The sequence below is a fragment of the Schistocerca cancellata genome, chromosome 9 (genome assembly GCF_023864275.1).
Source record: "Schistocerca cancellata isolate TAMUIC-IGC-003103 chromosome 9, iqSchCanc2.1, whole genome shotgun sequence".
NCBI classification, from domain to species: domain Eukaryota; kingdom Metazoa; phylum Arthropoda; class Insecta; order Orthoptera; family Acrididae; genus Schistocerca; species Schistocerca cancellata.
In genome coordinates this window covers 80,899,498-80,917,515 of record NC_064634.1, presented here as the reverse complement: position 1 = coordinate 80,917,515, position 18,018 = coordinate 80,899,498, and the positions used below count along the sequence as shown (strand labels likewise).

The 18,018-nt window shown below is 39.2% G+C and overlaps 1 protein-coding gene across 1 annotated transcript in view; it reads right to left on the bottom strand.

Annotated features, from left to right (window-relative positions):
* The window catches only part of LOC126101193 (U-reduvitoxin-Pr21-like), a 173,696-nt gene extending 164,023 nt beyond the window's left edge, over positions 1-9,673 (bottom strand). Inside the window, exons 1-2 of the mRNA XM_049911889.1 lie at positions 9,589-9,673; positions 948-1,049 (exon numbers count right to left, since the gene is read on the bottom strand). Coding sequence (XP_049767846.1) covers positions 948-1,049; positions 9,589-9,652 — 166 coding nt within the window. The 5' untranslated portion in view covers positions 9,653-9,673. The remainder of the gene's footprint in view (positions 1-947; positions 1,050-9,588) is intronic.
* Positions 9,674-18,018: the final 8,345 nt, after the last annotated feature.

Genomic DNA, 18,018 nt, shown 5'->3' with positions numbered 1-18,018 from the left:
CGAGAAACATTTGAATTCTGAAAAACAATGTAGACTGTAAACCTATTCTATGAGGTGAAGAACGAGAAGAAGAAGAAGAAGAAGAAGAAGAAGAAGAAGAAGATTGTCGACAGCGGTTTAGCTCCGGGCTTTGCGTCTGAATGTTTAAAATGCTTAGCAGCAACCGCTGCTCAAATACTAATGCTTTTTCTTTCTTTTTACAGTCCAATTTCATGTAGTCATTAACGGAGTGTAACTCTTGCCGTCTTACCATATTTCAACTACTCTTTCTCTCTCTTCATCCTTGCTACTGCATCTAAGATACGTTACAATAATTATAATAATAATTCAGATAACGGGCTTCGTTACTTATTAATAAAGCAAGTTGCAGCCCCAAAACGGAATTCAGTATGAGGGAACAGAAATATTGGATCATTTGCTCGGTAACTGACAGGACGCAAATTTAATTTTAAACACCGTTTCTTCTGGACTACTACTTGAGTTCCATAGACAAATATTTAATTAAACACTGCCGTATTGTACAGCACAGCAGAAAATTATGTCAGATTTTTTAGAAATATGTCTTCCACTTATAATATTATTGTTTACACAGACCAGTATTATACGTTCATTTGTATCGAATTTTTACCACTGTGCTATACTGTTACGTATTTTATTGCATACAGCAATGACATATTCCGTAAATTACGTATGTTGCGAGAGCAAGGGGAGGGAAGGAATAATAGGGTATGGTTCTGCGGTAAAAGTAAAGTGGGTACCAGACAGATTTTTTTTAGGACTGAAGCAGGACAACACGACGAGATCCGATATTCACAAATCAGAACGCATTTAAAATCTTGCTAACACCAGATGGTTACTGGTAAACGTCTAAATTCGTATTGCATCTTCACACTTTGAAAATGATGCACACATTTCATCTGAGACAGACGAACTGTGAAGCTACTCACCTTCCTCCACCTGTGGGCAAGCCTTCTTCGTGCACGCCCAAACGCCGTTAGCACAAACGCATGTGTTACAGTCCTCCTTCTTCTGCTCACCAGCAGTACAAACTGAAACATCAGGAAACGCCGTGATGAGTGGCGCTGGTAAGCCCCAGGAGCTTGCGTTCATGCGGCAAATACGTAAAATTACTAGGGACAACTTGCGTATAACATCGCAAGCATACACTTGTTACATATTACTACCACGCGTTCATCACACTGCGTTGCCTGACGTGTACCCACGATTTCTTTGCTGAAGAGGTGAACGCACAGGATAACTGTGAAATACTACAAGAACAAAGAAGGCTTTATTGTGGTGCGTACCAAGCATATGAGTGTTGAGACCATGCCAAAATAGACTAAAAAATTTATAAAAGTTAATTTCAGAACTGCATATTAATACAGCCATACTGAGGAAGTACACTACAGCTGGCGGAATAGAATGCATACATGTGTGGTAAAGTTTAAGGATCTCAAGTTGATTCCGTATTTCTAGATTTCCGGAAAGCTTTTGACTCCGTTCCTCACAAGCGACTTCTAATCAAGCTGCGGGCCTACGGGGTATCGTCTCAGTTGTGCGACTGGATTCGTGATTTCCTGTCAGGAAGGTCGCAGTTCGTGGTAATAGACGGCAAATCATCGAGTAAAACTGAAGCGATATCACGTGTTCCCCAGGGAAGCGTCCTGGGACCTCTGCTGTTCTGATCTATATAAATGACCTGGGTAACAATCTGAGCAGTTCTTTTAGGTTGTTCGCAGATGATGCTGTAATTTACCGTCTAGTAAGATCATCCGAAGACCAGTATCAGTTGCAAAGCGATTTAGAAAAGATTGCTGTATGGTGTGGCAGGTGGCAGTTGACGCTAAATAACGAAAAGTGTGAGATGATCCACATGAGTTCCAAAAGAAATCCGTTGGAATTCGATTACTCGATAAATAGTACAGTTCTCAAGGCTGTCAATTCAACTAAGTACCTGGGTGTTAAAATTACGAACAACTTCAGTTGGAAAGACCACATAGACAATATTGTGGGGAAGGCGTGCCAAAGGTTGCGTTCCATTGGCAGGACACTTAGAAGATGCAACAAGTCCACTAAAGAGACAGCTTACACTACACTCGTTCGTCCTCTGTTAGAATATTGCTGCGCGGAGTGGGATCCTTACCTGGTGGGATTGACGGACGACATCGAAAGGATGCTAAAAAGGGCAGCTCGTTTTGTATTATCACGTAATAGGGGAGAGAGTGTGGCAGATATGATACGCGAGTTGGGATGGAAGTCATTAAAGCAAAGACGTGTTTCGTCGCGGCGAGATCTATGTACGAAATTTCAGTCACCAACTTTCTCTTCCGAATGCGAAAATATTTTGTTGAGCCCAACCTACATATATAGGAATGATCATCGAAATAAAATAAGAAAAATCAGAGCTCGAACAGAAAAGTTTAGGTGTTCGTTTTTCCCACGCGCTGTTCGGGAGTGGAATGGTAGAGAGATAGTATGAGTGTGGATCGATGAACCCTCTGCCAAGCACTTAAATGTGAATTGCAGAGTAATCATGTAGATGTAGATGTAGATGAAGTTGTTCGTACACAGCAACGGAAACAAGAATAGCAAGAAAAGTGACGCCTGAGCGACGGGCAAAAGTATGACGGAAAATCTGAGGTGTTGAGAAAATTCAGTAGAATATGTAGGAATATCACAGGCAGAAACAAGCTAAAGGTTTTTTTCCGACAGTTACCTACACTGAACGCACAAAAAAGTCAGGAGCGGCGTGGAAGGGAGATGGTGAATGACCGCATTGTTAGACATAAATATCAAATATATAATAGCAATAATATCTAGAACATCTTATTTGTTGGTCTTAATGTACCTAAAGAAGATCTGTATACTTCGGTCCGATAATCGCAACAAATATTAGCTAATTAATTTGATCGTTATTTTGCTGAAAGAAGTTTGTCAGAGACATCGATCTCTGACAGATTTTATTGGTTGTTTCTCGACGAGATGTATGTGTTGTTCCATTTTCACCTATTTCAGCACTTTGGCGCAACAAGATGGGAAAACCATAGACTGTAACTACTTTCTTTTCCAATGACCTCGATGTTTGATTCTGATAAGTCTACCTTCAGCTTCAAATACCCACTTTTTGCTCTGTGATTTGAATCGTGAACATTATTAGCAAACGGGTTTACTTCCCTGCAATACGCTTTTACACTGTTCTCGAATTTTGGAAGCTTTCCGGCGCGCGGTGACTGAGTCTCTGTCGGAAGAGTATGGTACCTAAAATGTTACTCACTGTAATGCAGTCTTACGGAATGGCGAAGATTGGTTGTGTTCGATACCCCGTTCGTTCACTTCAGAAACACATTCGGTATAGTTCCGCAGTATCGTTTAGCGAATGAAAACCGACCGCACCGACTATCGGGCCATATCCGTAGTCGGATTCAGGACATCCGAGTCGATGAAATCCAATACACTCTTCCTAACGGAACAAAATACGAACAGAGCAATAGTTTGTACCGAAAACTAACAATAGAAGAAAATTACTACATACAAAACGCTAAAGTGGAAGGAAAAAACCCCAATAAACGGAAACACAACACTTTCCAACAACATACTCCTTACCACTCTGAGAGAACTCACCCAGAACGCAGAACAGAAAGCACACACACTCAAAACTATCACTCCCCATCACACACAGAGTCATCAATAAGGAACAGAAGTAGTCAGAACTCCCGCTACCGTTTCCATAGCCTTCTCGCAACACGCGATACATTCCTCGTGACACGCGCGAACAGCAAGATGACGTAATATCTTGCATCATAAATGAAGTGCGAAAGTTTTGTTTTTCTGTGTATAAAATTAGCTGCAAGCCGCCTAACGAACTTGAGTACATGACAAACTAGGTAACAGCCTATTACAAACCAATACTAGATCAACAGCACTACCACAATCCCAATCGTAATAACGCTGACATAAGTAAGTTCACATTTTAGTATTTGTTCACTAACAGCAGGTCACGCAGTTGCAGATGACATGCTGCACACCGAGAAAAACGGCGACAGAAAAAGCACTGAAAATACGCCATAAACAGCGACAACAATTCTTAAAACCACGTTGTAACGTACAATAAACAAGGTAGCGTGAAAGTATCCAAAGAAAACAATATTTTAAAAAACAAATAGTGTAAATGCAATAACTTGTTATAGTGTTTTATAACTATGTTATTTTCTGCATGTTTTAAACTTAAAGAACCCACTGATGATGACGATATTTGTCGCTGAAACCAGTTTGTGAAATAAATAAGAAAATAAATATCAAAAAGTGTTTTGCATCAAGGCGGATTGCCAATTCCCACATTGTTGTTTCTCTGTGCAAACACGGACCAAATGGAAGAGTTCCAAGATAAAGTTATTCAAGCTACTGATATGGGTGGAACAGTTACAGTCAACATCTACATCTGCATCTACACTCAGTAAGCCATCCTACGGTGTGTGGTGGAAAATATTTTGTGTACCAGTGAAACTTATTCCCTTTCTTTGAAAGTCGGAAATGGCCTGCGAGAAGAACGGCTGGTGGTAAGCCCCCATGTGGGGTCGAATTTCTCCAATTTCATCTTCATGACATTTTTGTGAGATATGCTGAGATGGCAAAAATAGATTGTTAAGTACAGTCTCCTAATTCTAACAGTAACCCCGCACCGTGATTCAGAGCGCCTTTCTCGTATAGTCTTTCACCGAGGGCAAACTCCCCCCCCCCCAATCAACCTCTCAGCCAAAGTGAAAAAAAATATAGTGCAGTCAGGTATTTTCCTTTCAAGAAAATGATTTAAAAGCCGGTATTACGCAGTTTTATAACAGGATCAGAACTGAAACTTTTTTTATTAGTACAAAGTAGCCATTCGTCTTCGAAAGTGTTAAAAATGCCCCATATCCCCAGGTCTTACCCCCCCCCCCTCCCCCAGAAACTGACGTATGGGCGCTCTTGCCTGCCACTGGAGTTGACTGAACATCTTCGTGAGGCTTTTGCACTTACTAAAGAAATGCACTGGTCCTCTTTGGATGTCCTCTATTTCTTCTCTAGTTCGGATACAGGGCTGGCAAGCAATATTAAAGTATTGGACGGACGAAGGTTATTTCAGGTGCCTCCTTCTACACTTTCTGAGGATTCTTGCAATGAATTTCACTGTGACATCTGCCTCACGTGCGATTCGTTCTACGTGGTCATTCCGGTTTAAGTCGCTCCGCATGTATACATACAGTGTTTTGTATTTGTAATTGCTTCTAGTGTTTATTCTGCAGTTGTGTTATCAAAAAATAATTCGCCCATCTGCCTATTTATACGCAATAAGGTGAAGTTTATGTTGAGAGACGGCTGCCAGTCACTACACCCAGTGGCGACCTTCTGCAGGCATTTCTGCATTTCGGTAGAATGCTATAGCGTTTCTTTGTACAGGATACCGGCATCAACCGCAAAACATCTCATGGAACTTCCTATACTCATTTTGGGCCATATATATATATATATATATATATATATATATATAGGGTGTTTAAAAAATGACCGGTATATTTGAAACGGCAATAAAAACTAAACGAGCAGCGATAGAAATACACCGTTTGTTGCAATATGCTTGGGACAACAGTACATTTTCAGGCAGACAAACTTTCGAAATTACAGTAGTTACAATTTTCAACAACAGATGGCGCTGCAAGTGATGTGAACGATATAGAAGACAACGCAGTCTGTGGGTGCGCCATTCTGTACGTCGTCTTTCTGCTGTAAGCGTGTGCTGTTCACAACGTGCAAGTGTGCTGTAGACAACATGGTTTATTCCTTAGAACAGAGGATTTTTCTGGAGTTGGAATTCCACCGCCTAGAACACAGTGTTGTTGCAACAAGACGAAGTTTTCAACGGAGGTTTAATGTAACCAAAGGACCCAAAAGCGATACAATAAAGGATCTGTTTGAAAAATTTCAACGGACTGGGAACGTGACAGATGAACGTGCTGAAAAGGTAGGGCGACCACGTACGGCAACCACAGAGGGCAACGCGCAGCTAGTGCAGCAGGTGATCCAACAGCGGCCTCGGGTTTCCGTTCGCCGTGTTGCAGCTGCGGTCCAAATGACGCCAACGTCCCACGTATCGTCTCATGTGCCAGAGTTTACACCTCTATCCATACAAAATTCAAATGCGGCAACCCCTCAGCGCCGCTACCATTGCTGCACGAGAGACATTCGCTAACGATATAGTGCACAGGATTGATGACGGCGATATGCACGTGGGCAGCATTTGGTTTACTGAGGAAGCTTATTTTTATCTGGACAGCTTCGTCAATAAACAGAACTGGCGCATATGGGGAACCGAAAAGCCCCATGTTGCAGTCCCATCATCCCTGCATCCTCAAAAAGTACTGGTCTGGGCCGCCATTTCTTCCAAAGAAATCATTGGCCCATTTTTCAGATCCGAAACGGTTAATACAAACCATACAAAAATGCACGGAAGTATGTTTTTAACACAAACGTACGTTGTTTTAAATGGAACCCTGTTAGTTTTGTTAGCACATCTGAATATATAAACAAGTACGTAATCAGTGCCGTTTGTTGAATTGTAAAATGTTAATTTCATCCAGCGATATGGTAACCTAAAGTTGACGCTTGAGTACCACTCCTCCACTGTTCGATCGTGTGTATCGGAGAGCACCGAAATACGTAGGGATCCAAAGGGAACGGTGATGGACCTTAGGTACAGAAGAGACTGGAACAGCACATTACGTCCACATGCTAACACCTTTTTGTTGGTCTTTTTCACTGACGCACATGTACATTACCATGAGGGGTGAGGTACACGTACACACGTGGTTTCCGTTTTCAATTACGGAGTGGAATAGAGTGTGTCCCGACATGTCAGGCCAATAGATGTTCAATGTGGTGGCCATCATTTGCTGCACACAATTGCAAGCTCTGGCGTAATGAATGTCGTACACGCCGCAGTACATCTGTTGTAATATCGCCGCAGGCTGCCACGATACGTTGTTTCATATCCTCTGGGGTTGTAGGCACATAACGGTACACATTTTCCTTTAACGTACCCCATAGAAAGAAGTCCAGACGTGTAAGATCAGGAGAACGGGCTGGCCAATTTATGCGTCCTTCACGTCCTTTGAAACGCCCGTCGAACATCTTGTCAAGGGTCAGTGTTAATTGCGGAATGTGCAGGTGCACCATCATGCTGATACCACATACGTCGACCCGTTTCCAGTGGGACATTTTCGAGCAACGTTGGCAGATCATTCTGTAGAAACGCGATGTATGTTGCAGTGCTCTCCGATACACACGATCGAACAGCGGAGGAGTGGTACTCAAGCGTCAACTTTAGGTTACAATATCTCCGGATGTAATTAACATTTTACAATGCAACAAACGGCACTGATTACGTATTTGTTTATATGTTCAGATGTGCTAACAAAACTAACGGGGTTCCATTTAAAAAAACGTAGGTTTGTGTTAAAAAACATACTGCTGTGCATTTTTGTATGGTTTGTATTAAACAATTACACTAGCCCCTCTCCTCACGTTCGGTCTGTGGAATCGGTCCGTTAGTATTTGATGTGGTTTACGAAATATATCCAGCGGTAACGTTAGGTGACTCACCCTGTATAATATTCAAAACGTGTAAGACAAAACACTGAATAATGAAACAATCCTCAAACATGCATGCGGGTACAGTGATCAGCCATAACGTTAAGACCACCTACCTAATACTGTCGATAGTTACACTATTGAGCACTGCTTTCAGTGCAATACAGTTACAAAGCTAACAGGGGCCAGAAATCAAACGAAACGCAATTACCCAGTAACGAGACGCGCCATATTGTGAGTTCCTCATACCGGTAAACTCAGAAAGTATCCCTCAACAGTGCCAGGGGAATTCTGGTTCACTGTTCCGCGTATACAATGCGAAAAGTAACAGACCAGACTGCAGAATAGTATCGAACAGTCAGAGTGTGATCCTAGATTTGAATTTTGTTAGTGACCCCTGCATTTTATTTGCGATAAAAATTCAGAAACTTACCGTGTCTCAACGAGAATTGGAGAAATGCTTGAAACGAAATGAAGAAGTGAATCAGGGAACAGACTAGAGTCAGCCGGCCGGAGTGGCCGAGCGGTTCTAGGCGCCAGAGTCTGGAGCCGCGTTACCGCTACCGTCGCAGGTTCGAATCCTGCCTCGGGCATGGATGTGTGTGATGTCCTTAGGTTACATAGGTTTAAGTAGTTCCAAGCTCTAGGGGACTGATGACCAAAGAAGTCAAGTCCCATAGTGCTCAGAGCCATTTGAACCAGACTAGAGTCGACTGCAATGAAAGGTAAATGAAGCTGGGCTAGATACTGTAGTGGGGCGCGAAATTGAAGCGTCACCCATCCACCAGTGTCAGCCCAGTTTGCAGGTGAATATAAGTTTAATTTAGTGTTTTGTTTAGGTATTTTTGTAATATTTTGTAATGATTGTGAATTGCCTAAAGTTTTGTATTTTTTTTATGTTTCATGTACGGAGAGGGCGGCGCAACGAACGGAGACAGCATCTTCGCTGCCGCGACCAGAGAGAAAATTGCTGGCCACTATACGCCGCGGGTCGACAGCCAAAGAGCAACAGAAGATCCTGGAACCGAGTTGTTGCGTCGTGCTTCTAAAAATTGCTAAATGAAAAATATGTAATCTTTTTGTACAACAATGATATCATAGGAAGTTTAATCTTATTGAAAATGTTAGTCCTATCTTGTCAAGGCTCAGGTTCACATCTGTATGTAGGAAGATAATAAACTGGTGGATGCTATTAAAGTTGAAATACGTGTTCTGAGGATTTATTTATGAAGAATTATGTGAATGGATTAATAATATATTTGACAAGATTATGGAATTTCGACAACGTTCATCGCAACTTTGAATCTCAAAAGTTTATTCAATGTGTGATTCTAATATCGATTAAATCAAGATAACGTGTGTCAATATAATTTCTGAGGAGAAACAAACGACATCTAAAATTGGAAAAAGTTTACGAAAACCAATTGGCCCGAGTGACGTAATTCTGTACAAACGACTCAAATGATGTTTTACAGTTTCGTTCAAAAACCATTCTGAGACAATTTAAAAAGAATATAAATAATTTTGAAGTGGGTTGTAACTGACGTAGGTGACGAATTCTACACATGGTCATATGTCAAACGAAAATCATTTGTAAAGAACTTACGTCGTTACACTAGAATACGTAACCAGGCATTCAGGAATTCTTTGCTGGATTCCCAGAGATAAGAAAGCTCGGCATGATGTCAAAAGCCATGCGGATATGGATTTGTGTAGCACGAGGATGTAATGCGTGAAAAAGTCCTAACGAGGCAGTACGAGCATGGTGTGATAACACACGCGGCTGCAGAATAAGTGATCCTTCACCGTTAAACAATTGCTGACTTTATTAAAGCAACAGTTTCCTACGCGTTATTCGCTGTGACTTCGAAGCAAGGAGAGACATAAAGAGAAGTATTATTTTTGTTGACACCCTAATTAGCATAGACTTCCATTAACAGTCTGGTTATGTAGACAGCGAAAGCTTACCTTCCTCGGCGTGGACCAAACCCGCCGCGACGATCAGCAGAAGGACGCTTGCTGAGAGCTTCATGTCTGCAGGCTGCTGCCAGTGTGTGTGTCTCTCGCGTCTGCAGCCGGTCCCTTTATACTAGGCGTTTCCTCACTCACTGTCAACGACCGGCTTTCATCCGTCCCGTTTAGTGGAAAACACCAGCCGCAAGTCAGGGCTATTAATGATGCCCCACGATAACGCTCCACAAGGTAATGTCGGGCCGTTACGTATTTTGACATTAACTGTTGCTTCACTAAGACATCGTTGGTGGCTGTAAATGTTTTTCACAGCTCCCTCGGTGTATTTAGTGTTGTATCTTCTTTCCCTCTTCGCATGTTTTTCGTTCTCATTATGTATGAACCGATTTTACTAGTCAAAGGTATCGAAAAATATTTAAAATGCTTGCGAATTGGATAGTTATACTTTCTTAGTTCTAAGTGAACCACTTAGTGAACTGTGGGAGATGTTAGTGAAACATCATGCTAGTTATTATGTACCGTTACAGAAAATACACTGCGCATGCAGACTATTTTTTGCAAAAACGATGCGACAAATTGTTTTCACACCATCTGACTGGTTTTGTTAGATGACGTTACTCTCAGAATACAAGGCACTCGTAAACTGATATATTAGATGAAGGAGGAGTGGGAGACTGTTGGCGTAATTGTAGGGCATCATCTCTTTTAATTAGAAGAAGGAACAAAACTCAATTTTTAGGAATATTACTACCGTAGAAGATAAATTCAGAATCACCATTACATAAGTAGATTATATGTTGGTAAAATTTAAAAATAAACTCTTTTTTTGTGCTATAGAGACACCAGCTAGATGCTAAAATGAAATACACAGCGCATAATTTATAAGGAATTGTAATAGTATTCATCACACTTCGCTGAAGTTATCAGAGCTGCAAGAAATTGGAGGTTGGGGCATTTTCAGACTACAGATCAGGATAGTTGTAGTGTATTAGAAGAGTTGCAATTTTTCATACACGATGAACCGAAATATTTGAAATATTCGATACAATGAGAAGATCTGATTATTCTTTGAGGCAATGTCCAGTTAGCAAAGTATAAAATATGTAAAAACTGGTTTAGTAATAAAACAACTGTGGTACCACAGGTACAATGAAAGAGACGAACACGAGTCATTGATGCCTAACAAGATACATCAGTTAATCAACGAAATAAGGAAATACAGGCACGGTAAGATTGAAATATAAAGCTAGGAGTGTTGATTGCTTCGGAGCGAAATTAACACAAAGTGAAAGTCTAGACCATAATGGATGAAAGAAAAGTGAGAAAATTGGGAAGGGTTGAGCAAAGAAAACTTCATTTATCACACTTTAACATTAAACGTATCTTTTCAGAAGTGAAAAATGACGTTTATAAGTGAGAAGAACTGTTTCAAGGTGTGAGATAAGAGGAGGCTTAACTAGACTGAGAGGAGACTGATGATAAAATAACACTAACTGAGCATGACAGAGTACTGAACGTTAACAATTCCTCAAAATACAACTGTAATTACTTAGATTTCTTTGAGGCATTCGCATTATGTTGTTTGAGCTATCGTCAAAAAAGCATTGAAACCTGTGATTTACCATTACATTTTCAGAAAAGCGTTAGCATTTCTTTAGCATATAAATCACGATCAACGCAGAATTTCACACTTGCAAACTTCCGACTAGATTAATATACCAAAGATTACAAACCACAATATTGATCGTCGAATCCTTTCCTCTCCCTTTACCCTCACCCTGTACGAACTCAAAGCTCACTGTCTTGCATGAGTCTATGACCAAGAGGTCAAGATTTCGAGTCGTGGCGATAGTATTTCACACAAAAATTGCTAACTATACAACTTCTAAGTAAAGACTTTCTTGGAAAGATCCAAAGTGTCCTACCACTCAACAGCCACCCAAAGGTTTGGAAATTAGAGTGTGAGGATCGAATTCTGGCGACGATTTCACAAATATTTCTACTTGTCATTTATTTTTAAATTGTCTAGTGTACTGCGCGCACAGATTTGAGTCCTCAAAATCGTATATTTGTTAATGTTACTGGTCTCTAAGTATTAAAAGGTGGAAACCAAAATATTTTTCCACTCACATGTTACAAGCAACAATTTCGTTTATCACAAGCTTCCTAATTATTGAACATGTCCAACATAGGAGCAACATTGTCAGACACTACTTTTGGCGTTATTTTCACGTAATCAACAGTCTCTTTCAAAAATATGTCATGAAATGCTATATTACTCACACTTCAGATTTGAAAGTCCCAGTGAGGTCCATTTCATCACGGCTAGTTTTACACTAAAGTATCACGTTACCGTTATATGTTATTACCAAACTGTGCCAACCCATATTCGTGGCCACACCTGCCCCACGTTATTTAAACCTATTTGTATTTTTTTTAATTTTCTTATGATCTTCTTCTTAAACTTATTGTCCTTTCTCGCGACTTACCCAATCAAAGTTCAGCGTTACGTTATCGTTTCCATATTCATCTCTATTAACAAATAAATTCTCCATTTTCCAAGAGTAGCAGAAGTATTCTTTTTTCACAGTGAAGTCCAGGTACCATAGTAGGAGGACCGGAAAACAGCTTGGCTAGAAACTTTTAGTATTAAAGTTGACGTGGAGGATATGAGCAGCAACAGCACATCTCGCGTGCATACAAAGAGTTAAGTTGATTGCTTGAAACTGAAACGAAGTATCATACCTGTGCTGTACCTGTTGCTGTAATTGAGGTACACAAATCATGGCCTGCACCTGAATAGGAGGGGGAAGGAGAAATTAGCTTGCAGAAAGTGTAAGGGGGCTACAAACACACAAGGCAAAGTCCCTGTGATTACTGGAGTCAGAGTGGGACACTATTTAGGTTAGAGCCATATTACGAACAGACAGTTCCATAATACATGTAACAGTTACCAGAAAATTAAAATTAGTTTGTTTCTTCAGGACACTATGGGGATGAAAACTAGGTTGATTAAATTCTTGTATGTGTAGAAGATGTGGAAAATTCTGAGGTGGCATATGCTCTGTACATCTCTGAACACCATGTAAAGATAGGGATAGAAAAGTTAAGTATAAATGATTGTAGAGTACCATCATTTACATGTAAAGTGATCACGGAAAAATGACGAGTTGCAGCACATGTAAACGTTGAACACTAAGTCAAATATATTGATACAAGCAGTTTTTGTATAGATGAGAACCTAGAAGTCTGTGTTTGTGAGTTGTTACTACGGAACACTTCCCTTCTCTAGAAAACTTTCAGCTGTTTATGAGAAGTCTAGATGCTTTATTGAGTTACCTGCCGTATACAAAGAACAATTAGTTGTTTATGGAGATTTCAGTGGAGATTTCTTAAAAAATTCTGACAGGAAAAGTCAACTGGGATAACCATTTGGGTGCTTCAAAATGATTTAAGTGCTAAATCTCCCAACTCTCATGGAGGAAGATAGCAGGACTCTGACACATGACACAATTTTTTGTAGACAGTGATCAGACTATGTCAATTAATGTGCACCCAACTGAAAACGGATTATCTTAGTACTATGCACAATTATCAGAAACAAAGAATGTAGCATGTTACTGTACTCAGGCATGTTCATCGAATGTAGTGAGAGTTATTAGTGAGAACAGGGTACTATATTTTAAGAATAAGATGAAAAATGTAGTATGGGACGTAGAAAGAGATGCAAATGTGAGATTCAATATATACCATAGAAACTTTATGTCAATATTTGAATGAAGTATGCCTAAAATGTTATCCAGTACGTCTGTTAAGAACACATGTAAGCCATGCGTAACAAAACGGATTAAAATTTTATGTCAGAGGAAAATAGAAATTTATACAGCGCCCAGACTACGTCGAAAGATGACGTCACTTGTATTGTATAAAAGACAATGTACTCTTTTGAGGAAAGTCATTAAAATGTGCAGAAATGTGTCATCCTCAGGTGAGGATGTGGATAGGAGGGGCGTGTGGTCAGCATACCGCTCTCCAGCAAGATTAAAAACTACATGGGATTTTGTGAGATAGAGGACAGGACAGTGAGTCAGTGTACAAGATACCACATCACTTAAATAAAATTACGATGTTGCGGCGATAATTCAGAGTTGCAAGTATTTTTAACAACCACTGTATAAAAGTAGCAGAATATGTAGTGTTAAATAGTTCACTTGACAGAGCAAAAGAATATATTAAAAATGTCATTACACATAATAGAAGCACCCCAACATGCTTTGCTGAAATTAATTATAAAACTCTTAGCAAGCAAAAGCTCATGTGATGTTGATGAAATTTCAATAGAATTCTCAAAAGTTAACTATAAAGCAATGTTCTTAATAAGATATGTAATGATTCACTGACAAAGTAATTTTAAATATGCAACTGTTGCACCTCTTTATACAAAAGGTGACAAGTAAGACTTAATTAATTATTGTCCAACTGTCTTACTGAATTTATCCCAACAGATTAAAATATGAAATTGTTACACCTCTTTATAAGAAAGCTAACAAGTAAGATGTAAATAATTATCGTCCAGTTTGCTTACTAAAGCTGTAATACAACATCACTATGGCTCCTGATTTTATATTGAGTTACTGCTACTGCTACTCCTTGTAGGGCCTTGGCCTCCCACACAACCTCCGCCCACTATATGACATAGCTCCAAGCAGTACTAAACAGTCCAAAGTTGTACGTTCAGTCAATGATATAACAATTGCAAATTTCAGTGAAAGCCTACAGCAGTTAGACTGGGATGAGGTGCACCGTGAATCTGATGCCAACGCAAAATATAATTTATTTGATGACACTTTTGTAAATGCATTTGAAAACTGCTTCCCCAAGAAAATAGTTAAATATACTCATAAGAAACCATGTAACAAACCATGGCTTATTAAGGCCACAAAAATATCTTGTAACCGGAAAAGGGAAATGTATCTGACAGCAAGAAAAAGTAGTGACCCAGAAACTATCAAACATTATAAAAACTACTGTGCTATATTAAGAAAAGTTATTAAAAAATCCAGAAGTATGTGTATCATGTCTGAAATCAACAACTCTAATAATAAAATTTAAACAATTTGGAATATTATTAAAAGAGAAACAGGTCAACCAAGAGCACAGGAAGACAGTATTGCCATCAAATCGAATGAAAACCTTATGAACAAAAAGTCAGAAGTTGAAAATATTTTTAATAATCATTTTCTAAATGTTGTGGATATAGTAGGATCCAGGTGTTCATTAGAAGATGCTAGGCTGTTAATGGAAGAGGCCATACCTACGCAATTTGATACAATTGAAATCTCACTCACTTCTCCCTCTGAAATTAGGAAAATAATAAACTTGCTTAAAAGCAAAAACTCACATGGAATTGATGGCATTTCCAGCAAAATACTAAAAGCATGTTCTCAACAGATAAGTAAGATTCTCAGCCACCTGTGTAATAGCTCTCTGGAACAGGGCATTTTCCCTCATAGACTGAAATATGCTATTGTTATACCTTTGCATAAAAAATGGGGTAGATCTGATGTCAACAATTACTGTCCAATCTCCCTTCTAACAGCTTTATCCAAAATTTTTGAGAAAGTAATGTATTCAAGAGTAGATTCACATATCTGTAAAAATGAAGTGCTAACAAAATGTCAGTTTGGTTTCCAGAAAGGTTTTTCAACAGAAAATGCCATATATGCTTTCACCAATCAAATTTTGATTGAACACCACCCATTCGGATTTTCTGTGATCTCTCAAAGGCTTTTGATTGTGTAAATCATGAAATTCTGCTAGACAAGCTCAAGTATTGTTGCATGAGTGTATAGTACACAAATGGTTTAATTGATACCTGACTGGAAGAGTGCAGAAAGTTGAAATAAGCAGTTCTCATAAAATTCAAAGATCAGCACATTCCTTAAACTGGGAAACTATCAAGAATGGAGTTCCACAAGGGTCGGTCTCGGGTCCTTTGTTGTTCTTAATATATTTTAATGCCTTGCCATTCTATATTCTTGAACAGGCAAAGTTAGTTCTCTTTGCTGATGATACAAGTATAGTAATCACACCTGACAAACAAGAATTAACTAATGAAATTGTCAATAATGTCTTTCAGAAAATTACTAAGTGGTTCCTTGTAAACAGACTCTCACTGAATTTTGATGAGACACAGTACATACAGTTCTATACAGTAAATGGTATGACGCCATTAATAAATATAGACCTTAATCAGAAGCATATAGCTAAGGTAGAATATTCAAAATATTTAGGTGTGTCCATTGATGAGAGATTAAATTGGAAGAAACACATTGATGATCTGCTGAAACGTTTGAGTTCAGCTACCTATGCAATAAGGGTCGTTGCAAATTTTGGTGATAAACATCTTAGTAAATTAGTTTACTACGCCTATTTTCACTCATTGCTTGCATATGGCATTATATTTTGGGGTAATTCAACACTGAGGAATAAAGTATTTATTGCACCAAAGCGTGTAATCAGAATAATAGCTGGAGTCCACCCAAGATCATCCTGCAGCCATTTATTTAAGGATCTAGGGATATTCACAGTAGCTTCTCAGTATACAGGGTGAGTCACCAAACATTACCGCCGGATATATTTCGTAAACCACATCAAATACTGACGAATCGATTCCACAGACCGAACATGAGGAGAGAGGGCTAGTGTAATTGGTTAATACAAACCATAAAAAAATGCACGGAATTATGTTTTTTAACACAAACCTACGTTGTTTTAAATGGAACCCCGTTAGTTTTGTTAGCACATCTGAACATATAAACAAACACGTAATCAGTGCCGTTTGTTGCATTGTAAAATGTTAATTACATCCGGAGATATTGTAACCTTAAGTTGACGCTTGAGTACCACTCCTCCGCTGTTCGATCGTGTGTATCAGAGAGCACCGAATTACGTAGGGATCCAAAGGGAACGGTGATGGACCTTAGGTACAGAAGAGACTGGAACAGCACATTACGTCCACATGCTAATACATTTTTATTGGTCTTTGTCACTGACGCACATGTACATTACCATGAGGGGTGAGGTACACGTACACACGTGGTTTCCGTTGCCATGCTTCTTTCTCCTACACTATATCTTTTCCTAGATGTTAACATATACTTGGTCTTTGAGTGGTGAATGGTCAGCCCCATCTTTCTACTCTCTCAAGCTTTTCTTCCAGGTCCTGTTTCCTCCTGGATAACAAATCAATATCATCTGCATATGCTAGCTCCTGAGTCACTCTACTAACCAGTGTTGCACCAGGGTTGTTGCTTTGTGTCTTTATCATTGCACTCTCCAAGGCGACATTAAACAGAACAGTGGAGAGCACGTCACCCTGCTGCAGTCCTTAGTTAACTTCAAATGCCTTTGATAAAGTGCCATCGATCTTTACTTTGTATACTGTTCTTCTTCTCAAAGTCATTTGAACCAATCTTATCAGTTTGTTAGGGACTCCTGCCTCTTGTATTACCTTCCAAAGTTGATTCCTTTTGATACTATCATAAGCTTGTTTGATGTCAGTGAACAGCTGGTGAACATCGATGTTGTACTCGTAACATTTTTCAAGGATCTGTCTGATGGCGAAAATGTGGTCTGTAGTGGAGTTTCAGAGAGTTAATTCTGTAATTTTAAAGTAATTTCTCGTGTATGTATGTAATTTATTAGTTTTGACAGTATTCACTAAAACTAACTGTAATGTCCTTATAAGAGAACTATTATATCGTTATAACAGCTTTGTAGTAGAAAGGCTGGCAAAATCAGGGAATTTCATATTGTATAGAACCCAATGAATGTGTTTCGGTTAACTGAGCACGAGTGTGGGCAGGGTAGTAGAGAGAGAGTTGAAGGAAGGATCTGCTATTTTTCTGTGTTGAGGTATGGAGGTAAAGTGACGATGGTCTAATGCGGGATAGAGGCTGCTCTCGAAATAGTGTTGTAAAGTATGGCAAAGCATTGTGCAAATGTGAGCAACCATACTCCTGGACACAGTACAAAGCATATAAAAATAATTAGCGGTAAAATAAGAGTACTGTATGGCCCAATTTTTATTAACATGTTGCTAGTTGTTAAAGAAGGGCCTATTGTCAATAATGGACATTACAATACCTGTACTTCGTACCATCAGTAACTTGCAACGAAGTAAGAACAACACAGTTTCTTTTTAGTTATGAACATGGCTTGCCAGCTTAGTAGAGGATAAAAGTAATTACATTTGCAGTGTTAGTTTAATTGAACATAAACCTTGTGACTCAATGAAGATAAAAGTCATTTCATTTGCCATTAAGTTAAATCAAGTAAAGTCAAGAAATCAGATGCAGTCGTAATTAAAGGTCTTCGTACATTCTAGCACCTCTATTGCATACTGTCAGTAAATAAGAGTTTTTT